General features: G+C 43.5%; 1 protein-coding gene across 4 annotated transcripts in view; it reads left to right on the top strand.

Annotated features, from left to right (window-relative positions):
• Window positions 1–27,628, top strand: part of LOC116843080 (cysteine-rich motor neuron 1 protein-like) — a 443,717-nt gene that overhangs the window by 3,210 nt on the left and 412,879 nt on the right. For 2 of the 4 annotated variants that reach the window (XM_032813116.1, XM_032813115.1), the window contains exons 2-3: window positions 1,379–2,017; window positions 12,397–12,539. In XM_032813116.1, coding sequence (XP_032669007.1) covers window positions 1,872–2,017; window positions 12,397–12,539 — 289 coding nt within the window. In that variant the 5' untranslated portion in view covers window positions 1,379–1,871. Of the gene's footprint in view, window positions 1–17; window positions 2,018–12,396; window positions 12,540–27,628 lie in introns of those variants that run through there. The other 2 variants (XM_032813117.1, XM_032813118.1) reach the window with 2 other exon arrangements.

The following is a 27,628-nucleotide window of genomic DNA, read 5'->3' as shown; positions in this document are numbered from 1 at the left end:
TGGTACTCCCGTGTCGCGAATTTCAACCGTGTGTCCTTCCATACGAGACGACGGACGAACGGACAAACGGGCGCTGGTCATGTGAACACGGTATCCTGTTTGCAAAGGATCTCGTCGGGAGACTCTCGAGCTCGCATCACTCGACGCTGCGAGTTTCCAGCGCGACGTCTTCTCACCGCGCGTTATATCGCTCGCGCACTTGTTGCTATTAAAAATCATTTCTCCCCGGAATTTCCCCGCGGAGATGAAAATCTCACGAAGCCTCTCTCAGACGCGCGCGCGATAGACTGCACGGTGCAGCGCACAGCGTTGAGGAGCCAGCCCAGAGACTGGCACTCTCCAGCTAACTGCACTCGCGCGCATGTTTTCATAATGCGTCGACATCGCGGCTCCTGTTACAGTCGATGCATCCGTCGGGAGATGCACGTCTCGCGTCCTCTTCTGCCGCGCTACCGACGTATCTCCAAGTGCAGCTCCCTCGCCGATGCGGACGTTCGTCGCGCGTTCCCGCGCGAGTCGACGCGCGCGTCGCGTGTGTAATCTAAACGCAAAAGAGCTCGCCCGCTGCTTCACGGCTCCTTCACGAGTTCCGTCTCGTAGCGCGCGTGCCGCCGCTGTCCTGGGACGAGCTGTGCTCTGTCTACAGACGGGTGTGTGTGCACTTCACGGTGCGCTCTCCTCGTTCGTCGACGACGAGCTGGCTCGCCCACTTCCACGAGTCCCGCGCACTGCCTCGTCCAAGTGCCGTCGGAGCGGCTCGACGTTGTAGACTGCTCCGTTTTCTAAAGCGGCAATGACACTGGCCTCCCGTCAGTCTCGAGTTTCACCGCACTGCGAGGACCCGACGGGCGTTTTGGTCCTTCGAATCGGTGCTTCGAGAATGTCTGCTCGCTGATAGACGCGTCTCCTGCGCTGCCGAACGTCGTTCGTCCGTCGGAAATTTTTTGCGACATTTCCACTCGTTGCTCAAAGCAGGGAAGGAGTGTTTTGAGGGAAAGCGCGCGGTGTTCAATATACGTGGATAATCCGAGATTTCTTAGCGACGTGAAAATACTATTGCACACCCGTCCGTCGAGTGCAGCCTTTGAAGCATTCAGACTTGGTTTACCTTGAGCTTTTGAGACGTGTTTAACTCGTTCCACGCTGTAAATATCTCATGTTTGGCTCCTTTTCCTCCTCCTCCCCCGGTCGGTGAATCCGGCGAAATCGGTTCCGACGCGTCGCAAAACGAGCGCCCGTCTTTGCGACACGCAATTTCCGATTAAAAGTTTCACCCGCGGCGATACGACGCCTGCGAGCGACTCGTTCTGCAAAGCGGCATTGCGCGGACGTGTAAGCTGCTCGTTCCCACTTCATCATCTCCACCTTTCGTTCGTAGTTACTTGATCTCTCCCTGGGACCCCGAGCTTATCATTAACGCACGGCGTCCTGCCGACGACGTAACGTCACGATCGTTATCCTCTCGCCCGGACGTCATTCCGGTGAAATGGGTGCACGCGACACTCCGGCGAGCTGCGAACGGTGAAATGTAGTTAGAAAACGTGTGTTTTCACCCTCACGTTTCCCGGACCCAACGACGCGGACGCGAGAATATCGCGATCCTCTCGATGAACATCTCGTAGAAAAGGAGAACCACGGGGTCGTGCGCGTGTGTGTAACGAATCGTCGGGTCAGATATGCAACTGAATGACGTGAATCGCAGTGGGACGAACTGAGAGAGAAAGAGAGAAAAAGAGAGTGCGATGAACAGCCCCGCGCTCGGTTCATAATCGTGCCAGGAAGACACAAGCAGGAGTGCTCGAGGAGGAGGAGGGGAGGAGGAGGAGGAGGAGGACAAATCGACGGGCGAGCGACGGGCCGTCGAGAGCAAAATGAGGGCCCCGTTGCTCCTCTTGGGCGGCATTGTTGTACTGTCGCTCGCGGTCGCGAGGGCTCTCTCGTGTGTGTGCTCGCCGCTGGAGTGCGACGTTCTCACCAATGAGGACTGCCCCGGAGGCCTCATCTGGGACCCGTGCAGGTACGCACTGGCGCTTACCCGCTCGTTATCGACGCGAGACCGCGACACCCTGAGCGAAACGATATGGCATGCCGATGGCTCGTTCTTTGGAATGTGGCTGCCTCGCTCGCTCAGGAGACTTTATTTCACTCGCGGGAGAGATATTGGTGCGTTTCGATGTAATTCAGATTTCCCCGGCTTCTACCGACGGATTTTACACGTGAAACTCTACGGAGTGACTCGCAATTATTCGCTCGACAGGACACTCGCGCGCGTTTGCTTCAACAGGCAGCTACAATTACGGGATAAAGTTCCGTGCGTGTTTTTGTTTTCCTTACAATTCGCCAAAGTTCATTAAAACGGTTCAGGAATGTAAAAGGGGAATCGATGGACTCGTCATAGGGCGACATCGCGCACTATGTTCGCGCTGTAATTATATGATTAACGTGACTGCGTCTTATTTGCGAAACTTTTTCCTCTGCATACCATGCGAGGGCGCACCGGTAATTTCTACACTGGTCGTCTGAAATCGGACTCTTTGTGTCGGTCGACTGATTGTGTCCTGCTATGCGTCTTGTAATTAGCCTGGTATGATGAGCAATTAAAACATACGCTACAATAAAGGTCTCGCGTAATTTTTTTCCCGCGGACAGCAAAGAATTACGTTCTCTGTTGTTCATCCACCTTTGTGCGCTCCCTGCGCGAATTTCGTTTCCGCGACTCATTGGCGGAAAGTAGCGCGCGGGGATGCTGTGTGTATGTGTGTGTGTGTGTGTGTTCGTGCATGTGTGAGTCACAAGATAAACCATGCACGTCGTAAAAGGATCGGATACGTTAAAAGTGGTGCAACCCCGAAATGTTCTGCTACGCGATAGCGTTTATCATCGACACGTTCGGTATCCACGTAGCCGACATGTTGCGAGATCCATGCCCTTGGGTCTATTTTCGCTCGCCTGTGCATACATGTAGGCGAGTATTGTCACGCCGCTGCATACACACGCGTACACGACATAAATTCGAGCAACGGAACGGATGTCCGTGTACACCTGAGTTTTAGACGTTTGTCGTGTTTTACGGGCACGTACGAGCGCGACTTGTGTGACGCGGATTACATCAGTGGCGGTTCATAAATAATTGCAAACTGCCGAAATAATGCAGATTCAAATCGCACAGAGTGAATTTAACAAGCTGGACGAGAGGCAAGTGCGAGAAGAAAGGGTTGTTCCTCACTCGACTGAATACTCGCGCGACGGCTTATAGTCGGCGTTTAAATGCGCGAGCCCCGCTTTATCGTAATCTGTATTCATTTCATAAATCGCCTGTGAAGAAGTAACGTTATCATTAATTATTATTAGTGAAGCAAAAGCTGCATTAATGCGGCCCGTTAAAGTATAACGTATCGTGATATATAGGGTGTCTTATTTTAAAAGATCCATCTTCAGTCAAATATATTCAGCAAAAATGTTTCAGACAAAAGTTGTCAGTTTCAGAGGGGGACATCTGAAGGTGACCTTGACTTTGACCTTGGAGGTCATTCTGAAGGTTATTCGAAAGTCAACTTTACTTTTTAAATAAAAACATTTATTTTTTCTCACGGAATTTTATTCTACGTAAAGAAACTAACAATTTTTGTTTGAAAAAATTTGTTATACGACCTTCATTTTCTAAGATATTTACGGAAATATCTACAAAATTATTGGTTTCAATAATTTTTTACTCGAATTCTATCAATAACCGATCAATCTTTTACCGAAAAATGGTAAGAGATAAAAATTGTTTATTTTCTTCTTATAGAGCTCCAAGAATATTTTAAGAATTTTTTATAAACTTCTTAGTACTTCAAGAAAATACAAGAAAATGCAGTACTAAGAAGTTAACTAAGAGGTCACCTTCAGATATCCCCCTCTGAACCCGACAACTTTTGTCTGAAACATTTTTGCTAAATATACTTGGCTGAAGAATTATGAGGGTGGATCTTTTAAAATGGGACACCCTGTATAGTCGTATATCGCGTGATGAAGAGCGTTGCGAACCGCAATTTCGCGAATAACTGCGCCCTTTTTAACATAAAAGGAGTGAATAACAATATATACATTATAAAAAATTTTGCATACACAGTAGGTAAACAAATGTTCCAAAAAGTTCACTTTAAATTTTGTGTTGAAAATAACTCATTCATATGTTCATTCGTGTGTTATTTATATTATATACTAGTCTATACATAATGTAAATAACACGAATGAATTATTTTCGACAAAAAATTTAGAGTAGACTTTTTGGAACATTTGCTTACGTGCTGTGTACGCAAGATTTTTTACAATGTATATATATGTGTATATATGTATATATAGATGCATCCCCTTTAACAAATATTTGCGAGCCAAGTCCCAAGATAAATTCCACTTCGCGCGAGCTCGCATGAAGCACGATCGATGGCGAGGCTGTTCGCTGCGCGAGTCCCCGATAACAATGCACTGTAAAATCAGATTGATGCGCGTGTCGATGCGTGGGTGTCTCGCGGTGAGTCTATTTATATAGGGCGAAAGGAAAGAACGGCATTGTGGTATCGCGCGGCGCGACCGATGCGACACTTCAGCGAGAAACTAACCCATTTGTCGTGGGAAACGACGTTAGAGTTAGATTTGTGAATTAGATTTTTCTTTTCGTGGCGTGTAATGGGTAAAAATACCAGTACTCGGATACGTACTTTGATATTCTTATTGTTTTGGTTTTTAAATACGTATATTAAAATTTTCAATATGGAATATATATACGTAGGATGTTCCAGTTTTTCTTTCGCGATTTTAATTTATATATTGATAGATTCTCTGAACAATGTTAATCTTTCCTCAGCGAAAACGCTGAGGCACTAATAGTTTCTAGGGCACAAACGATTGAAAAAGTGGAGCTTTCTGCAGACTGAACTTCGAACGGCCAAATTGACAATAAAATCTCTCTCTTTTCCTCTCTTAATTTCAAACGGACTTTATTTATAACAGAATTTTACTTTAAATCTTAGTTAAAAATATATGTTATGTTGGAAATTGAAAAGCCGCCATGAATAATGATCTCCCTCGACATTTTCGATGAGGAAGAATTCTAAATTGCTCAGGCAACTTGTCGGTATAAATTTAAGTCGCGAGAACTGGGACACTGTATATACATGTATTGAATATATACATATATTCTATATTGAGAGTTTAAGCGTATTTAAATAAGTGTTTAATAATGCATATTTAAACAACAAGGCCAAAATAATAGGAATGTCCGGGAATTGGCATTTTTTTATTTACTTTATTTCCGTCATTTCCGCGCGTGAAAGTCTCGAAATGAACTTCCTCCGAATATTTAACATGTTCGTTACCAACGTCACACATGTATGACGCAACGATCTCTCACTGCACGGTGAAAAATATTTTGTATTTGTGTTGAAGTCGACCCATGCAGAAATGTTTTTGTTAAATTTCTAAAATATGTATGTTAATTTAACATACTGTGATTGTGTTCTTTTGATTATTCTGCGTTAAGTTCATACCCACCATTTCTAAATGTTGAAATATATAACGCAATTTATATGTAACACATACATTCTTGGTGATATATCGTCGGACGAATTAGGAAACTTTCTAACTTACAAAATTCCAATTTTATAGGAGAACCAAAAAAACTGATAACTTTCGTAAAACTACGAATTTTAACTTTAGTTAAAACGTTTGTTTTTCGAGATTTTTCAATTTTCTATGAAAAATTTATATTTAAACATTTTTTCAACGATGCAGAATCTCGAACCAAATCGAATGTAATGAATACTGCAATTTTATAAAAAATTAGAATTAAGGAGTTCTATAATTTGGCCGACGATTTTGTATGTACAATGTACAGATAACTTGTGTGTGCTATTTATTAACACATTTTCCTTGTGTTAAATTAACACAAAAATTAGGGTAAATAAATCGGGGTATGCAAAGTGTGCCAAGTTTAGCACAAATTGTTTGCGGTATAGAGGCCAACGTCACATATATACGTACGACGACAAATACCTTTTGTTTTCCTACGTCCACATTATCAAATCAGGCTTGTTTTACAAAATTACATACAAAGCAAAAACAAAAATACGACATGAGGGGAAAAACTTTTAAATAAACCGTGGTAGCGAACCTATTAAGTCGATATTGAGTGTTTTCCAATTAGTGACACAAGTTGAATAATAAGCATCATCCTATCTTTGTCACTGAATATGAAACAAAGCTAAAACGATGCTTGTATCGATTTGTGTATCGCCAAATGAAAAACACTCTATAAAAGTTTTTGCATTGCAACGGAGCCACGAAAATCTTTGCACGCGAAGATAAGCATGTAGGTCAATTTTGATTAGATATCGCTATTAGATACGTACTCGTGAGACATCTTCGATGAAGCTCGTAACTTCAACCATCTCGGCTTCAGGTCGACATCGGGCGACCAATCAGAGAGCTTTTCATTTTTTCCATATTCTCGAGTAGAAGACGGATAATACGGCTGGCTTCGAACCACGGCTTCTTCCGCGGCAGTATGAGACGCTGAAAATGTGCGGGTAAGATCAGAAGAATTCATTTTGTCTTCTTTGCTTGGATCTTTGCGATCCGGAAAGTTGTTCGTCAGATGAACAATTTCGACGTAATTGCTTTTCGGGACGCGAGACGAAGATCGGTACAAGCTTGCGCGCGCGAGAATCGAATAAGAATCGGCGTCGGATTGGGCGCGGCGAGATCGACGTGTGATTTATGGCGTTGGATTAAATAGAGAGAGAAAAAGAGAGAGAGAGGGGGAGCGACAAAGAAAGAGAGAGAAAGAAAGAAAATGTCTTTCTCGAATAAGAGACCCGAATGCGAGTTGCGAATCGAAACATAAGGAGACATACTGGCGTTATCGGTAAATTCTCCTGATTTTGAAGACGATTTACTCGTTGGATCACAAAGGCGGCTTTTTGCTCGCGAAATCCATGCGGGACTTTGGAAAATCTTCACGCTCGCGCATGCAACCAAAAAGCTGATGTATTCTGAGGAATATTTCACTTTTCAATCGTTTCTTCTCTCTTTCTGTACTCCGGCATTATTTCGCCCCGCGCGTATATCCCCGTATGTTTCAGCATACGCGCGCGATAATACAGTCGCATACGCCGATACGTACAATATGCTGACTCGAAAACGTCGATTTGAATTGAATTTCAATGGTAGCGTCGCGCGTGCGCACGCGGAAATGAGGGAAGAATTCTCCGGAGTAGCCCCAGACAGTTATAGTATCTTTCCCGAAGGATTTTCGCGAATTCAATAGGTGTACCTAACGGTTATTGCGCTGTGGAATTTTCGAAAGAGAAGTTCTTACGAGAGTCTCAACAAGAGGGAGGAAGAGAGACGGCCAGGGAAAACTGGTGGCCATTGCCGTCAAAACGGTTCGATGCGACACCGAATGATAGTCGGGTAATTTCGATGACGATACACGGAGGTGACTCGACGACAACGACGACGAGGACGAGGATAAGGCGGAGAAGGAAGAGGAGGAAGTTATACGCGTCGAACGTCGTGTACGGCGAGAGAGTGTCATCTTATGCAAATTTTTCGAGCGCCGACGAGACGAGACGAGTCGATCGGGCAGCTGGTAATACCGCGGATCATATCGGCGACGTGTCGGTAAATTGTTGCCGTCATTAAAGCGACCGCAACGCCGATATTACGTGCACGTTACCTTTTTACGTGGGTCCGCGTGCAGCCTGCATTCCGCTTCATTATTCCGTTTCATACGAGGCTCGCGATATCGATACCGCGACATGAGAGACAGACAGAGAGATATCCCCGTGTGAGTCTACGGACGCGACTGCCGTACATTCGTTTGCGCGCAGACGGCAGCTATCTGTACATAACGCGTTTCAATGAAACGCTCTCCTGCTCCTCGCAAAGTCTCATGAACTTTCTACGATAAACCGTTAGTCATCACTCATATCACACTGTTGGTAAGTCGGAATTACAAGTCATTAATCTAAAGAAACTTGTATCCATAACAAGTCGTAGTAGATCGTTGCGTTACGATATTACAGCCATTTAGAAGGAAGACAGTATTCAGTCAGTTCTGGTCAGTTCGTCTCGATAAAGATGACGAGCACTTATTGCCCTTTGATTGGTCAATCATAAAGCGATCAATTTTTAAGCTGTAAGAAATAGAATGTGACTATCCTTATATGTCCAAGTGGAAAGAGCGATCTTTCTCTAGCCAATAATTGTCTGGAAATCTTGGTTACTAATTCCCGGCCAATTTGGGCGACGCTTGCTTTGCCAGTAACTGAACGGTAACTCTAGTCTCTGGCTAGTTTCTAGCTAGTTTCTAACCAACATTTTTTAATATAGAATTGTGCTAAATGGTTTTTTTCTCATCGTTTTATTCTTTATTTGTATACTGTAAAATATTATATTTTATTATTTTATATAAAAATAATAATTCGATATAAAGTAATTCAATAATTCTATATAAAATAATTTAATAATAAAGTAATTCAATATAGAAATAAACTCGCATTTCAAAACATAGAGTCCTTTCGTGTGTAAATTTATTATTGAAATGATTTTAGATTTATTATTAATTTTTAATTATCATTTTTTCCTGCTTACATTCTGTAGTTAATATTTTCCGAGCTTTTACTAGACAGAAAAATTTGTCAGCATTTACTTACTTACTACTTTTTTATTGTCTAGTTTCTGGTAAACTGTCCTAATTTTCTGATAAACTTACTAGCCAGTGACTAACCAAAAGATACTAGCCAATATTTTCCTGTTCGGTTACTAATGAATCCTAGTTAGTAAAGACTGGCCGAAGTTTCTGGCTAGTGGTTAATTTTTTTTGAAAATTTTTTTACTTATTTGATTACTGAGTTGCTTATCGTCTTATGATAGCACTAGTGATTCGTTTATAACTCGCTCCTCTGATTTCTAATCCATTATTAACGGAGTATTGTAAAGAATCCCGTAACGTTAAGCACTGCTTTCAGGCTGTCTGAATCTGAATCAGACAACCCGTTGTCTCTCAATCGCGCGTGAATCTCATCGAATGTAATTTTATCATCCCCGTGCACTGAGAATAAGGTGGCATTACGATTTCAGCGAATCGCTGGTGAAAATGCTCGCTCTGCGCGTCGCCTCCTGTGAGAGAAAATTCATCGCGCGCTCGATCCTAAGTAAATCGAGTAATCCTTGATGCACTTGGCGACATTTTGAAAGGAGAACGCCCTGCATTGTCGCCCGCGGTTATTGTGAGCGAGAACACGGAAAATTATTTCTCGCTGCGCTCGGTTAAACTGCAGCGCGCGTGCCCTTTTCGTCGGGCGTGGCGATTGGGTTTTTTTTTTAACTCACGTTCGGCAGACGTATTCGTCTTTTCAATGGCCGGCGAAAAAATCGATCGGGCTTGTGTCGTATCGGCCGATTCGCGGCGTATTTCGCGATATTTCGCAGGCCCGCGCACTGTTTTGTGCGAGCCATTGTGAACTGTTCCTTTTTCTACCGCGGCAATGCGGATTGTATTCGCGAGGACCGTGCTCGCCGGAAATTGGTAGCGTACGGCCGCGCGCGTCCTTCCACGATATAATGACATACGGCGTGCATGTACAAAAGAAAATACGTCGGGGACCACGGAGTAAAACTATACGCCCGATGGCGTATCGGGAATTTATCGGGAAATGTTTAGCATGCAACGCCATTGTCGGATCCTGGCGGTCGGTATGCGAATTAGGAATCGCCAGTAGGAACAAATTGCTCCTTCCTTGCCACACGCAGAGGCAGGCGCATAAATAGCGCGCGGCTGTGCGCTTCATTATTCTTCTTCCAACGAGTCGTGCCCCGATCTATCATCATAAACACGTATACGACGACATTAATCGTGACAAGGAATATAGGATAAATTTGCAGTGCCTCTTTGGATGAGGTTATCCTCTTCAACGATTACAGCGAGTTAAAGATCAAGAGAAATGAAAAATTCGCATATAAGCATCCACACAGGAAAAAAATCTCAGCTCGTGTAATTGGATAGAAGAACATTCGGCGACGAGAAATGATATCTCTGTTAACGTGAAAGTGCCTGAACACGCACACTGAGAGAAAAAATATCTAAGAAACCAAAAGAATATTTATTCGATGACTGACAATATTTTCACGGCAAAGAACATTTTGTATAAGAATGTCCAGGAACATATCCGAGAACATGTCTGGGCATTATTATTTTTCCTTGCCGCGAAAACATTTCTCTGAACATTTAGCTATGTAAAAAAATTGGTTGCAATAACTGGAAACAATTAATCGAGTAGGAACCTCTTACAAGAATATTTCTGTTTCTATAACCGAGTTTTTTTATCTGGTCTCTACCAAGCAACGAAACATTCAGTTGCATCAATGGAACGTTTTTTACCGTGCACGTTTGTAACGTAATTTGTATGTTTTTTTACCCTTAAATTCTACATGTATCTTTTATAGGATACCTATACCTCTAAAATTCAATATCGTGAATACGTAATTGCTTACGATTCATAAAATTATAGTGTCGTCGATTACGTTGCCACGGCGGTACGTAACCGCATTTTATCGGCGTACTTTCTAAGTTCTCCGTTGCTCACTTTCTTCCACGTGTCAACCGCGTTCTTGCATCATATAAGTATGCGCGAGACTGAAAGGAGTACATAGAGGAGTGGATTGTTTCGCAGAAAACAGCAACGAACGCGGCAGTAGGGAAAGAAGGTTCGCCTCGTCGCCGTCGGAACGACGTAATAAAATTCCTGCTCGCGGTTGACAATTTTCCGTGAGATTATTTTCCGTGCGGCGTGCCTGCGCCGCCTTGAAATTCTATCCGTTCCTTTTTTGCGGAATTCCGGAACTTCGTAAGACTGTGTGCTCTCCGTGCCTGTCGAGCGTGCCGCGCGCGAAAGTGATACGCACTTGCATAATACACGAGAGCTCCTCGATGCCTTACATCTCGATTCTGTCAAGTTTCCTCCAGATAAAAATGCAAATGTCGTGCTGCGCACCTGCGAGAGGTTTTGCGACGTCGGATTGTGAGTCTCGCGCGACGGTATCACGTGCAAACGCGATATTCAAGCCGCGGCGAATGAACGTTCAAATAATTCGACGGCGGGAAGGAGCCCGTCCTTCCGACGACTATAAATCTTGCCGAAGAAAGTGTCTCATTGAACCGTGCGGTTGATTTTCTCCCGATATACTGCATGATGAAAGTCGCACGGAAAGTCGCCGGTAAATACATAGCGCTAAATTTAACATGGCTGTGAGCCGCGCACATAACAAAACTAACATTTCAACGACCGGCTTAAAAACAGCGCGACCGTAAAACATTGAGATGTCCATCATATATTTATACAAAATCCATTTCACTCTTATACGTTCAACGCATATTTCAACAGCGTTTCGCTGAGTCCTCTCACCCGAAAGTTTCGTCTTCTGACAAATGTGAAAAGCGGGCTTCACGGCGCTTCCCGGAGCTCTAATGGTAGCTCATATCGTTACCTCCCTCCTCCGCTCCCTCCCCAACATCCACCCTGCTTTCGAAAAGAGACGCGGGCGGAATCGTATCTTTTTGTCTCGCGGGTGTAAGGAGGATCTAAAGCAGAGATATAAAGCCGTTATAAGAAGCGCTTTATATCTTTGAAGTGCTTGTATCCTCTTGTCGCCCGCCAAGATTTCTTACGAGGGAGCAAATGGCCGTATTCGACGGGGACCGGCTGGCCACCGCGACGCACATGTAACCGTCTCTCTCGCGCACGTTTCGTCTATCTCATCGTTTTATATACTATATACGCCGGCAACAATTTACCGCTGCTCGTTTCCCGCCGGGGGAGGGAGGGGAATAAAAAAAAAACGGAAAGAAAAAAAAGATGAAAAGAACAACGGATTGAGGCTCGATGATTCATCGGACACAAGAGTCGAACGTATATCGCGAATGAATGTTACGAGCAAGCAACAATAGCAACAGGAGCTAATAATACCGTTCGCTTATATATCGCGGTGAGGCCAACTTTCCTCTTCTCTGCCGCAACTAACTCACGCAAAATACTATTCCACGCGCACAGCAACGAGAATTAATTAAAAACCTTTTCTCTATGCCGGCTTACAAAAATATTACGAACAAAGACACGTCGATAGATTCTCTCTCCTTCTCCCATCCTTTCTCTCTCTCTCTCTCTCTCTCTCTCGTTGTCGGTCTATAATTATAACTTCCTACTCGAGTTGCTTTATCGGCTTCTGGCCGCCTATCGCGCGATTGAACTTGCGCGTATCGACAAACGTGCACCACGCCGCTATATTTATTCCGCGCGTACGCACGTATGTATGCGCGCAAGACGTCTCTGATCGTGTTCTCTGTGTTTGCAGATGCTGCAAGGTGTGCGCGCGCGTGGAGGGCGAGCCTTGCGGCGGCCTCTTCGGCTTCTCGGGGAGCTGCGCCGTCGGCCTGCAATGCGTAATCATGAATCTGCTGTCCCGCACCCGGGAAATGGACGAGGGCGTCTGCACGAGTGAGTACTTATGGCAGAATTTTGATACCAATCAAGAGCGTCGAGAAAGGCGCCAGGGTTCATCATGAAAATAAAATGTAATCACTTACGTGTGCGGACGAGCGCGTTGCGAGGCGAGTACCGTACCGATAGAAATGCTAAGGACGCGCTCGCCCTGACATCGAATCCTCCGCTGCAACCGCCGCAAACTCGCCGCAAAATATAACTCCAATCGCCGGTAATGGAAGCCGAGCTTTTCCGTTTCTTACTCTCTCAAAGTGAATCAGCAGAAATGTTTCTGATTGAATCCGTAAAAGAAGTATTTATTTCACCAATAATCAGGGAACATTGATTTTCAGCGGAAAACACTTCTGCTTCACTGCTCCATTTTGCATCTCATTGACTTTGATTAGTATAAGTAAGATTTCGCTACAAAATCTGTAGCACACAACTTTGTTACGCTTCATTTAACTGTGCCAAATCTAACTTTCTGTCCTCGTGGTGATGGAATTAACGATGCGATTTATGTGCAATGACACTGTCTGTTTCATTGCAAACTGCATCAATAATACGAATAGCTGTCGCTTATATTAACTAATTGTTTCAACCAGATTTTGCTGCTTTCACTGCTATACTTATAATTATTGAATCACTTACAAGTATAGCAGATCACAGCAAAGAATATGTTGATTGTACTTTAGAAGTTTACTTTAACGCTAAATTTCATCAACGCTAAACGCGTCACTCGCAACTCCGCGTTCTGCTGCGTCTCGTTGCGTCTGCGACTCTCCGCTTTCATTATGTTTTCGTGAAAAATCCGCGGCCGAGGTTTATGCACGCGTCCGAATATGTTTATTCTTTCAACGGCGCGATAATAGCACTTTTATATGCATATAATTCTCGGCGCAATGAGGATTATCCTCGTACATTTCTCAGCGTGTGTTTGCGCTAAATGTACAGAAATAATACGGTGATTGTTTTCGTCGCGGGTATAGAGAGGAAAGCAACGTTCGCATTTAATAAGCGCAAAATCGACAATAAATCTCCGCGCGAAACAGTGCGGTGTACGTGCACAATTGTATAGCGAATGTTTGTTTCATCGTCTCTTTCGATTTATATTCTACGGAAATAATTGGACAGCTCGCGTTGTTTCCGGATATAATTGGACGGCTTGGTGCACACGGAGCTGATCATCAATGACGGAGCGATGATTGTACATCTCCGAGTTATTATTTCACCATTTTAACACGCGCGCGCGTGTGTGTGTGTGCGTGCGTGTGTGTGTGTATGTCAAGGGTGTGAAACGATGATATGGATATAAAAATCGACGTTTTGTATGTATTAATCGATAGGACGAGGGTAATCACGGCAGGTAATAATAGTTTTTCACCCGGAATATTTCCGAGAAGCACTTCGGCAATTTTGCACATAAAAACCATTCCGAATGATTAATTGCACGTGCGTTTGAACACGTGATATTGCATCCGTGACGCGTCCGTTGTTTTCTCTCCATCTCTCTGTGACATCCGCTTTACATTTTCCGATATACGGCAAGGTCAAAAGGTAATTGAGGCCGTTAGTTATGTGGAACAACGTAATGATAAAATCGATAGTTACCTTCTGTGAAATGATTAAAAAACGCATGCGGTGTCGCGCGTCTATTCGCGGCGCGACACTTCCTGAAAGTCAATGTTCGCCTGGCGAACGTCGAATTCGTGACGAAGCACGAAAACATGGAAATTCCATGGTGTTAATACACAAGGTGCACGCGCGAGCGAGCCGCGGACTTAAAATTTATATGATGCGAGCAGCAGTTGCATGAATAGTATGTATACTGCGCAGTATATTAAACTACGCCACACGTCGCAGTAGATTTATTAAGCGCAGACATACACGTACGCGTACACACACGTTGTAGCACTTTAAATCGACGACGACGACGACGTCGTTTTTATACGTGCGTCTTGTCCCAGTCGCTCGAATTAAAGAATGTTACGGCGGTCGAGGTCAGGCGAGGAGAAAGATCGCGCTGGTGTACTTTCGGGAAACTTGGCCGGGGAAACTCCCCAAATGGTAAAGTTAGTTTAGACAAAGTCATGTTTGCGTGAATACATTACTTTTCACTTAGAAATTTTCCGTCGCGCCTCGTACGTGCCACGTATTGACCTCGTTTTCGCCCTAGAATACTGATTCATTGTCGTTGCACGTGAATCTTCGCGGCGCGTGTCGCGTGCGCGCGCGAGTTACCCGAGGAATTCGCGCTTCACCTATGCATGTGTAAATTTCGCTGTTGCGCAGTTGTTTGCACATTTTTGATCGAATCAAGTCGCAAACGTTTCAAGTTGTTGGAATTGAGAAAGCCACTGTTGGCAGCTACTGCTGTACAATAAACGGTTATGACAAGAATCGAAGTAACAGTAGTACAGAGTGTGACTTTTGTGAAATTTGGGAAAGAAAGAATATATTTAAAATTTTAAGGGACAGTTTTTTATAAAGAATTTTTATATATTTATAACCGATTATTGTGTCTGTGCGCGTATGTGTCGGCAGTGGCTTTCTCAATTCTAACAATTTGAAACGTTGCAATTCGATAAAAGGTGTGCTAAGCGATTTGCATACTGAAAAAAAAAATTAATATGGATTACAATTTTAATTGTATTAATTTTAATTTTAATTATTATTATTAATTATATATTATTTTAATTATTATTATTATTTTAATTATTATTATTATTTAATTATTATTTTAATATGTTCTACAGTTACACAGAGAAATAATTGCTATTAGTGATGATGAAGAGAAAAAAATGTTTTTAGTTAAATTCTACTATAATGTGAGTGATGTTTTCTGCATGTTGTTATTGTGCCATTTTACTACGAAAAATATGGCTGGACTAAAAATACTTTTCGACCATTTTTTACTCTCAATGTATACACTCGGTTTCAGTATGGTTTGAATGTCTCTTGTATTTCATTGTATATATTGTATGTACTATTATATTGTATTGTATGAACTATTTCATAACGTAGTCGACGGTCTAATAAAAGAATTTGACTTCCGCGAGAACAAGTTCTTTCATTGGATCATCGTTCTATATTCTGAAATGCATCGAAAAAAGGAGAGCGTTCAAATCGTGTGGAAACCAAGTGTACAATGGTATGAAAATTTTCAATGCAGCGTCAAAGTCGATCTGTCAATCTTGCTATCAATTGTCAGCTGAGAATATCAACAATTTAAAGTTTACACGATTGTGTTAATTATGAAAATTGGCAACTTGCTGCTGGATTATTCTCGTTATCATTTATATTTCGTCGCGTGTATGTATAGCGGAAAGCTAATTTCCCTTCGTGTCCACATGGTTGAAACAGATAAGCCACGTGAATAACCTCGATGTGAACCTCTCTGCGATAACGTCAGATCGGCGCGCATCAAGGTATATTACACTCCCCGTCATATCTCTTCCTTTTAACTTTAAAACTGATAGAGTTTTAAGGTTAAACTCGATCTGCGCGCTGTAACTCGTTATTATTCGTCGTAAAACCAACGAGAAAAACTCAGGGCTGCGGGGGAGAAAAGAAGGCAGAGGGAGGGCTGGTATCAACTATTTCACTTGGAAAGCTGCACTCCGTACGATCATTTATTTATACGCGTTTGAGAGGAGGGTTGCTAACTCGGGAACATCCAGCAGACTTTTCAGAGGAACCTTTGCTCTCTACCGCGTTTCTAACTTTTTCTTCTTTTTTTTATCAAGATTACTCGAGAACTCCGTCCTATTTGGTAATTACCGTTTAAACGTAGACTCGGACGGGACAATGTTTAACGATCCGATTTGCGTATTATCGATAATTACTCCGAAAAAAGATGCTCGCTTTCATTTTCCGACTCATTGAATAATCGACTCGCGGGATGCGCGTCCTCCAGTCACGATCCTTATTCCAGTTTCACCGCGGTACTTTCCTCTCCCTCTCCCCGGCCCTCCTTCCTCGTTTGTTCCATTGGGTCTCGGTGTCCTTTGGCTCCTTTGAAAGTTCTTAGCACTTTGAACAGAATCGTGCTGGCGGATCTAAAAGTGGGCACGATTCCGTACCGCTCGCGAATCTAATTGAGCGATTTTTGAACTTGTTATAACTCGAATTTTCCAAACTCTGGTCAAACGACAATTTTCAGAGACCGTGGCGGAAAGAGGGAAAGTAATTAAGAACCACTAAAAGAGAGAAAGAGGGAGCCGGCACAAAATATTTCTACGAAAACATATTCCGAAGACTCCGAGACGTGCGGCGCGGGTAAACTTGGCCCGTCCGCAGCCAATTAACCATTAGCACGTGATTTAATCGTTGCAGGCGCAACGTGAAAATTTAATTAAACAACTCGGTAAATAAATTCGAGTAAAGTAAACTCGGCCATGTCAATCCGACGGTAATAACAATATAATAATAACGAGTTTGATTAAATGCAGCGATATTATCATAAAATTGCTGTAACAGCATTAACGATAAGTTCCAAATTAAAATTGGTTTGCACGTAGTTATCGCAATTACAGCGTCTTTTTGAGCGGATTAATATAAATTTCAGCAGCTCTCTTACGTAGCGTTTAAATAGAATTGCTCGCGTCGCGGGCCGTGAATTCGATCGTCTAAACGCGCGCGGCACGCATCCCTACCTGCCTCCGTGATTCCGAAACTACCGCGATAATTGTCAGACATGAGGAGATACAGGCGAGATAATAGTGACGTGTTTACTGTTTCGTATTTTATTAACGGACTCGTTGGGAGGGTAAAGTGGACGCGTTGCCGTCGATCGACGCCGATGGCGGGATGCCAATTTCGGTCGGGCGCAACAGTCGCGCGAATTCCCGTCCCGCGCGCAGCCCTTTTTAAAGTGCGCGCGACGGGATAGATCGAAATGCGAAAATCATCAATATTTGGCCCGCATTAACGACACACGCGTGGCGCGATATCACTTTCGGCGCGGCCCACCGCGCTAATACGCGCGCCGAAATACGACGTCCCTAGGTTTATCGACCAGCGCGGCGAACAGATATGGCTGTTTAACGGGGGATTTGACTTGGAAATTTCGTCCGGACCGGTCGGTCTCGATTTCGGAATTTCGTCCGAGCTAGTCGCCGGCGGCGCGTCGCGTTCAAACGCGTTTTTTCTTTCTCTCTCTCTTTTTTTTTAATCGTCAAACGATTGACGCTTTTGTTCCCCGTCCGTCTACGCGCGGAGGAGACGGACGCGCAGGACAATTCGTTTCGCACCTCAATGATGGAGCGGACACGTGAAAATGAATGCACTTGTTTCGAGGACGATACACCCGGCATACTTGTGATACTTCGCTATTCGCTACGCGCTATCGGCCGCGAATTAATTACGTTCGTTTGACGCCTCGGTGTCGACTGCTGCTGCTACTGTTGCCGACAATTCCAATGAAGAGCACCCGATATCGGTATCGCGGCTATTTCGAATCGTACACACGTCTCGAGAATTCTCGTGCCGCCACTATGTCTGGACTCGAGGTCTACGCTCGCGTTTGCCTTTTACGAAATAACGTCACGCTCGGATAATATCGCGTTGATTATCTCGTGTACGCTCGATGTGTATATTTCATTCTTTAAAGCACCTATATTTGTCTTGAGCGAGAAGGAGAAAGAGAGAAGGAGAAAGAGAGGAAGAGAGAGAGAGGGAGAGAGAGAGGGAGTAGAGAAACAGCTAGATGATACGGTACGTCTATTTATCGTTCCTCGTAGCGTCAGCTGAATTTCGGAGGTAATCTGTGAGATGGTACCTTAAGGCCATACTCCTAATATCCACTTTCATAACAGCTGATACATACCGCAGGTGACGCCTGGATACGCTCCAGGTACTTGATGACTGTTCGCAGAGCGAATCAGTACTGTAAAATTAGTTGCGCTGTTCCCTCCACTCTCAAAGCGGAGGAAATACCTGCTTCATGAACAGAAAAGCAGCAAAGTGTCGCTTGTCGGGGCTCGAGTTCGAAACTGTCTTCAACTCGACATTTCCGCGAACTTTGACACCGGGGCGTTTTGGAACGCTTCAATAATAACTGCTCGCGCATTACCTCCTCATTACTATCTTACAGCTGACGCTAATTGAGTTAACCCGATTCGAACCTACGAGTCACCGTGTGACACCAACTCGCCGCCACTTTTTATGAAAGTCCTGACTTTGTGCAAATCTGTCGATGGCTTCTCATATTTCGGTGCATTTCAGTTCTCGTTTCACCGAATCCATTTTATTTAATCCCCGCATAAAAAAAGTTTTATGGAATTCAGTCCGATTCTCCAAAATAACTCTGGGTTTTGGATAGAAGTGTAATGTTTCAGTCATGCGATCTTAGTAGAAAAAGCCAGAGTTTTCCCGATATTTTTTTTAATCTCTATTTTAGAATTGGATAAAACATGTTGACTTTCCAAATATTTTTCTCATTTAATAGAGTGCTCAACGTGACTTAAAAATATTTTATTTTTTTATGTTTTATTCCATGTAGAGAATGCAATAGTTACTATGAAAAACAATTTTCTACTTGATATCAAGTATACCAATATTAGTGAAAAAAAGATATGAATTCTTATAGTTCTTTCTCGATTCTAAACAGAAAAGATATGTTTGGGACAAAAATAGGATTCCCAACTATCACTGGAATAGCAATTGTGACACAAATTTAGGCATTTTAGTCAGAATCTATACTGCATCCGGGAAAATCTTGGGGAATTTCTATGCGGGTTGAACTTTACCAGTGGAGAATACATTAAAATCTGCTTTCTAAAGTACAATCAGTGTATTCCTTACTAAAAAGAGTTACATTTATAATTGGTGATGCAGTTATAAGTTATTTATAAATATAGCACCGTAATCAGTAAAATATCGTTGAAGGGACCAGCTAATATTAAATAGTAGCGGATGTTACCATTATCGGTGCAGTTTGCAAACTTAAATAGTATTATTGCACGCGAATTGTATGAAGGCCGTTAATTCCATCATGAGCGCAAAAAGTTGGATTTCACACAGCATAGAACGAATTTGTATGCTATAGATTTTGCGGCGAAATCTTACTTTTACTAATCAAACGCAATGAGATACGAGATAAAACAGTAAAATTGAATTGTTTTTGCTGAAGATCAAGCGAACACTCACTGACCATCGCTGAAGTACTTCTTTTGTTGATTCAGTCAAAAGTATTTTCACTGAGAGAGAGAGATTTACTTTAAAAGAAAGTGACATCTTAAAAAGAAATCAAAGTAATTACTAATAAAACGTTAAATGGCAACTCGCTCATTTGAGTTGCACCACGAAAGTTGTTTGCCGCTTTGTGTTGATCATTGAAATCACGGCGACGAACGAGGTCGACGCGTTCTGGTTGAAAGAAGGAAGGAAAGAGAGAGAGACAGAGAAGAGAGAATCAAGGATTCCGGCAAAGTCCCTATTCTTATTTGGCGTCTCTCGCGAAGGACACGCTTTCGCACTCAAATTTTGCGCACGTCGCGAGTGCGAGCTGCCGAGAGCGGACGGCTTTAAGGACGAACTCGTGTACGTGTCTTTGGAAAATGAAATTGCTTTCGATTTCGCTCGCTCGTGATTTCGCGCGGCACGGAGAATGGATTAGTCGACCCGGGCCTGCCAGCGAGTTCGCATGCGGCGAAATCGGCTTAACGCAACGCTAACAGCGACGCCGGCATACCTGTTTGGCCGGAAAATGTTCCGAACTTGGAGGAATAAATAACGACTGAAAACAATGACTTGGGGGGGGGGAAGAGAGAGAGAGAGAGAGAGAGATGTGTTTGCGCTTACAATCTGTTATGCAGATATCCATTTGCGGAATTTGCATTCACGCGAAAAGTTTCATTACGTTGTTCGCTCTTATTCATTGCCCGACAATGGTTTTCGGGCCTGACGTTGGTCGCTCCGATGCGTTATTTATCGGTAATAATAATACGAAAGTAGCCTGAATTTTACGTTTAAAGTAATTGCGTTTGCGATTACTCTACGGCGCGCATTGCGTGATTTGCAGTTTAATTAATATCAAAAGCACACCGCATCGAAAATTAAAGAGCAACGGCGGATAATTGCGTCGGATGAAATTTGCAAAATGTACAGAGCGCTCTCTTCCTGCTTGCGCAATCGTAACGAACATTTCCGTGTTTACGAATGCTTCTTCTTTTTTCTTTTTCTTCACCGAGATTCGACGCTCGGTATTATCATGTATCAGATCGCGGGGCAAGTGCTGCGATCGAATAAACGAGGGAAAGGCACTCTGCCGTTCGTCAGACCAGAGCGATATCGTCGTAACTGAAAAAGGAAAAAGGGCCGGGGCGAAACAAAAACGGTATAGCGCGTATCGCGAAAAACTAACGGCGTGCGCGACGGTGTAACTTCGTTTACGTGCTCACTTTGTGCAGTTACGTATCGGAATACGAGCGAAGAAGCACGCAGTTGATTCGGCCGCGTGACTCGCTACACGTGGTGCACCAAGCCAACTGTCAACTGAAAAGGACAGAGAGAGAGAGAGAGAGAGGGGGAGGGAGGGAGAGAGGGCGCATGTTTCTGTCTGTTATCGCAGTTTGTGCCGATATATACACACGCCGCGTGCAATCAACGAATCAACCGGGCCACGAAATTTTGAAAAACACACGTCAATCAGACGGGTCGCCAAACTGTCGTCGGGCTAACAACAGTTTTACAACGACGGGCAAGCGGATGGATGGATGGATGGATGGATGGATGGATGGATGGATGGACGGATGGACGCACAGGACGGATATAGACGGCGGTCGTCGCAGTCGTGATCGATTTCTTCGTGCATCGTCGACGCGCGCATTTCGGCGAATAACCTGCGTGTACACACGCGTGCAGGAAAAACACCCTCATCGGCTGAGGCAACTGTCCCCGTGATTGTGTATTATCTGGCCATTAGAGTCCCACAGCGAATCGCGCAGCGTCCTCTTTCGTTTCGTTTTGTAACCAAAAAAGAGGAGGGAGCAATAGCAAATATCGTGGACGTGAGGAAGGCGTTCCGGATAGAGATGGGAGACTAATGTCGCTTAACATGCAAATCGATTCGATACGTAATCGCGCGCCTCTATACAGGATGCGCCGGAATTTTCAACACACATCCTCGTCCCGCCGTATACGACACCTTGTGAAGCTTTTGCGCTTTTTTGCAAATCTTTAAAAATACTGTGTTTAATATTCATGTAGAGAACGTTGCATACGCACGCGCGCACGCACGTGTGTATGTATGTGTGATAAAGTCAAGCGTGTGGCTACAGACTTTTATAGGTCGCCAAGCGCAGTCATTCACGGTTTTATAGGCAAGGAAATATTTTCTCTTAAAGTTGGAATGAGCTTAACGCATGAATAGTCTATATTTTTACAACACTCTCGCGGTTATGCGCGACTTGAAGTATGCGGGACCGTTACCGCATTGTCATCATCGTAACGTGAAATTACCTTTATGTGTATGCAAGAGTCGAATGCGTGGGATAACGAATGTGGAGGCGATAAACATGATTCCACGGAGGGCTCCCGCGCATGTCAACGATTCTATTATTAAGCCTTGAGGAGGTTGTAAGACAAAATATGTTGAAATTTGCACTACACAGAAATTGCCTAACTGCTCGTTTAATTAAAAGAAGATTGGCCATACGAAGGCTGAGATAATTGAAACTAAAGTTAACATTTTTTGTACGTGTTTCTTGGGATTGGCGTGCTATTTATAATTTTTATTTTTAATTCTTTGTGAATTCTTTGAAATTAGATTTTTAATGAAAAACTGTGATATAAAATACTGACATTATACACAAATTTTAGAATTACTGATCGTTCTGTTTGAAAAATATACTGATGGAAAGTTTATCATTTATAATAACATTCAAGATACATATACAATATATCCATCTAACATTGTCTCAAATTAACATTTATTACTTAATTTAGATAATGAAATAAATATATAAAAATAAAATTTTTATTCGAGAAATAATAATCCAGATAACATAATTCACTAAAAGACGTCTTGCCTAAATCGCCTAATCTTGCTCTAAATGCCTTAAAGACGTCCAAAATAAATAAAACGTCTTTAAGATATCTCTCAGTAATTTGTATTGTCTGGGAAGTTTATGAGACTCCCTTGATGCACTGAAAATACTGAGCCTTACAATCCCTTTAAATACCATACAAAAAAAGAAATTAAGGAGAGAGTGATCTCGGTCTAATATGGTGATTTTCCGCAGCGGCGCTCTTACGATAGCTAAGATCATTGCACTGATTGCAAACCCGCTGGCACGGCAGCTTCGATATTATTTTCCGGGAAATTTTTAATCAATTTTCATCCGAGGCCATCTAAGCATGTTATTTCGAAGGCGGCCTGGCACATTTAAGAAATGAGCTGTGCGCGCACACGCGAGCACGGATGAACATGCAAACGCGCACTTAGCCATATACACACATACACACACACACACGTTCCTGCACTCGCTCCAACTCAACTTAAGCCGATGCATATGCACGGCTGCTTCACGTTAGAAGCCAAGGCGCGCTCAGTATTCATGGAATATCGCTACTCGAACGTGGCGAGTTGGTAGGGTACAAATTAGTTTATTCTCCCCCGCGTATTTGCGCTACACCCCTGCGCGTCGGGCAGTGTATCTGAAAATATTCCCGTATAGAAAAGGTTCTGCGCGTGTGTAGTCGACGCGAATATCTCGGCGTATTTTAAAAGTCTATTGCTGTATCTCAGAAATAATGAAAACAATTTTTAGAAATTGCAGATTAATTCGTACTGAACCTAAAATGTGACTGCAAACAATTTGACGTTGATTCAGAGTCTGGATCAAAAGTTATTCCACCCGCGCACAAGCCACGCCTGTTTATGTATTTAAAATATTATGCCAAATGAATAATGCAAAGCAATACCTTTGTGCTTTATGGTATGATTATTAAAAAGTACAATATATGAGATTATCTTGATGATAATCACATCTTCTCCGGACATTTAAAAAACATCACATTCTCTCAGTCCAATATTTTGTGCTTTTCGTATTCAGGAAAATTATTTTTCAATAATGAGAATATGTATTCTTTTTTGTAGAATCACGTATAAAATATGCATTAACGCGAGTAACTTATATGTTCGTTTAAGGCTATGTAATCTCATTTGAAGATTTACATAACAGAAATGAAGATACTTTCAAAATAAAAATGTTCTTTTCTTCTATTTACGCAATCGAAATGTGGCACGATGGGGAATATGTGGCGATAGGTTAATAATGTGTCTGTATTAAAGTATTTAAGAATCTTCGTTAATGTTTTCCATTAATGATGCTCCTTTGATGAATTTTGAAACGTGATGCTATAAAAGGGAGAGAGAAGGAAGAGAGAGAGAGAGAGAGAGAGAGGGGGAAGGGGGGAGATAGAGAGAGAGGAAAGGGGAGAAGGAGAGAGAGAAAGAAGGGTATTCTATATGCCGCATATTATTTGAGAATATAATTCATCCATTTCACTCGACGTATGGTGGTTAAATGAAAATTCGGCTCTGCCGGCAGTTAATAAATTAACGTAACATGTTGACTGCTTTGTGTGCGGAGCACACACGGAAGAAATTAAACGCGATAAATATGTATTCCGTAATTATCATGGCGCGGAAGTAGGTTATTTGACTTGCATACGTCGGATACATTCATTATACAATTGTAAATATGCCTAGCGCGGCCGTTTGACATTCCGCATGAGCAAGATTATTGCTGCGCATTTTCCGCAAGAATGAACAACGAAATGCCATGCGAATGTCAAAATTCACGCATTGACGTTGACGATACTAGCTCGATCAATAGAATATTGGACGTGATTTTATAATTTTCACATTATGACTCGCATGATACGAATATATTTGCAAATTGCTTTATTAGTCAATAACACTATCATTAATTTTACAACGTTTAATTTATCATTAAAATCGCCTATGCGCGGAAGAATGCGAAGGATCGAATTGGCCGGTTTCGACGGTCGAGGGGAAAAGAGAAACGGGCAACCTTTAATCGCGTTTCAGTATCGCGAAAATTCAAATATCTTACGGATCAGCCTGATATTTATTCACAACCGAATATTTATTTATCGTCGCTCTCGTATTTCTCTCATTCGCCTGCCGACACCGTTCGTATGTATTCCATCTCGTCGCTTTTACCTTTTCACCAGCATATGCACCGTTCGCGCATTCGCCTGTATTTATAAATCGCTCGACATTAGCTCGCGTACGGGTTTACGGCGAAACATCCGACACGTTCGCGAGTCTCTTTCTAATATAATCAACGCATATCATGGCGACCCGTGCGTCTCAATTAAAGCGCTATATATTTTAATCTCGCCCTCTCTTTCGAAATGATATTCGCTGCGCATGTAAATTCCGTACATTCAATTTGAACTCATGGAGCGTGGCACGAGTTTCGAGATGAAAACAAAAGAAAAAAAAATGGCAAAATGAAAATGGCAATTCCGAGTAGCGCGTTCATCGTCGCCAACAGTCGCCTCCGCTATCGGGATTTATCGCCGGATATTTATAGCGCCTGTTGATAACTCGGCCGCGGAGAGCGGCGCTGCTCTTGCGGAAATTTAGGATACAGTCGACTGTTAATAGAGCGCATTCGCGCGCGCAACGTGTTTACGACGTTTATGTAAATAGATTGGCCGGGGCGCGTTACTTGAACGTGTAACTTTTTGAGGCCGAGCACGATGAGGGAGCGGTTTTGCCGAGGACAGCGTGATGTGACATTTCATGCAAATGGGAGATTCGTTTTGTAACGCACAATGTTACGGCGGCCACTCACGATGTTTTGCTGTGTCAAATGAAGGAGTGGCGCCGTCACGCCATCGCGAAAAGGCCGTCGTCAAACGCGTCTGCCTGCGACCTCGTGTGACACGTTGGACCACGGGCGAATTTATGCGACGACTATAACGGGACGTAAGCTTCAAGCGTTCAGCCGCGGAAGAGCTTCCACCGTGTAATTCTGTTCAGACATATTTGTGAATTTCCTCCGCTCACGCATTCACGTGGAATAGGAAGGAACTGTGTCCTTCCTCTCTCCCGGACTTGTGATTACACTTCTGCGCTGACTTGGCCAGGGATTCTTTGAGGCTTCCTCCTGGCTACTCGTCGCGGCACTCTTGATTGACGACGTCGGTAGCGAGGAAATGCATGCCCAAAATACGTCGAAATGAAAAGGTACATTCAAGAAGTGACATTGACCAAGTACATCTCTCAAATATCCCGAACACTCTGACAATCAATAAATTACAGTAAAATTAATGTGATCTTCCTTTTCAACTTACATTTTCTCATTACGTCATATTAATTATTTATTGATCGTTGGAGCAAAAAAAAGTGTTTGGAGTATTGAGTATAGAGGTGTATTTGATTGATTGCAATGTCATTCTTTGGACATTATTTCGACGTACTTTGCTGGAATTGGGTATGCGTTTTCATGTTTCTGACGTCACAAATTAAGATGACCGCGACGAGTGAAAGCCTTAAGAACCATCGCACGCTCCCGAGTCAGCGCCGTTTCGTTTAGTTTTGAATATCCATGCGAGCCTCGACGAAATCGGAGATACAGCGAGACGAGTGGTCTTTGCGGGGATCGGCTTTCCTTTCGTGACCACGTTCTCTCTCTCCTCAGAAAAGCCCTATGGCTGATAAGAGAGAAGAGAAACGTTATCCTGAACAATTTCTTGAACATAGTGACAGCAGGGCCACGAGTTGGGCCGACAAGCGGTGAAGTTTCGAGGGGAAGCAATCATTATCCTACGAAAAGAGCGTGAGAGGGTCCATTGAAGCGAGACAAGGCAGCTTCCACGATGCTATCGTGAGAAAATAGGAAAAAGACAGAGAAACAAGGGGAGAGAAAGAGACAGACAAAGAGACAGAGAGAGAGAGGGGAGGTGAAGCTGTCGGCAGGGTAAACCGGCGGAGGTATCTGAACATTTACGGACCATTTCCTTGCCCGCCTCCTCATAATGACATTATTGCCTCCTTGGAGTTGAATGGTGGATGGCGGTGACGAGAGAACGAGGGAGGCAGGGGACTTCTATCTTCAAGTCGCTAACCACGGTCATTATTGGTTTTCGCTTGGTATATCAGGCATGTAAATTCGCGAGAGTCAACATCGTGGTAAATGTCGCGATCTGTTTCACATCTTTTCGTGCGGCGCGCGTGACAAATACGTCGATCGGCTCAATGGCGTTCTTTATTGCATCGGGAAATTTACGTCCGGACAAATTCTCTCTCTCTTTCTCTCTCTCTCTCTCTCTCTCTCATACACATATAGACACGCATATATACATCTTCATACTCAGAAATGCTGGCAGAAGCTCCCGCGTTTCGGTTCCCGAGCGACGTATCTTTACTTCGTCTCTTGTATTATCGATATCTGGCAAAACACGTAACAACTTCACGAGCGGGAATTTTATCCTGTATATCGGGGCGGAAGTCAGTCTGACACAGGTCAGGTGTCACTTATAACGCACGTTTTGAATTTTTCGCACACTCATGAATGCATACGCGACTACCTGACGCGTATGCTGCCGAGTTTACTCGTGACGATACCTCGAAACAGAGCAGAACGGAACAGAACCTTTCCATCCGATTCGTTCGACTGTCTGTTTGGTGTTTGTCGCCCGACCAATTCGGGCGATTTTCGTGACGTGACCGCATCGTCGTCGAGAATCAGTCACGTAAATCCGCTTCGTTCGCGTGTTCGCGGAATCTCCCCCCGGGTTACCGAGGGTGTGAGCTCGCGCGCATTATGGAGTAATAAGCGAGACGCGCCGTCTCTTTTGCGTGGATCGCGGATTAAAAATGGGATTATACATGGGCCGGGTCTGGATATTTCGCCGTGAAATATCGAGGCGACCACGCTATCTCCGCGGACCACACATTTCCGCAGCACACACGCCGAATAACGGTGTGCACGTACACACATCGTTCACCGGCCAGCCGGGGTGATATCGGCGACGATTAGCCGACGCGAGCGCGTCGATTTATAAGCGTCGCCGACCCTCGGAAGCAAACTCCTGCACCGCAAACAACGCTCGCATAATGA

Source organism: Odontomachus brunneus, unplaced genomic scaffold (assembly GCF_010583005.1).
Source record: "Odontomachus brunneus isolate Ranch 3 - 2012 unplaced genomic scaffold, Obru_v1 Obru_scaffold_029, whole genome shotgun sequence".
In the NCBI taxonomy this organism is placed as follows: Eukaryota; Metazoa; Arthropoda; class Insecta; order Hymenoptera; family Formicidae; genus Odontomachus; species Odontomachus brunneus.
This window is presented reverse-complemented; position numbering and strand designations above follow the sequence as displayed.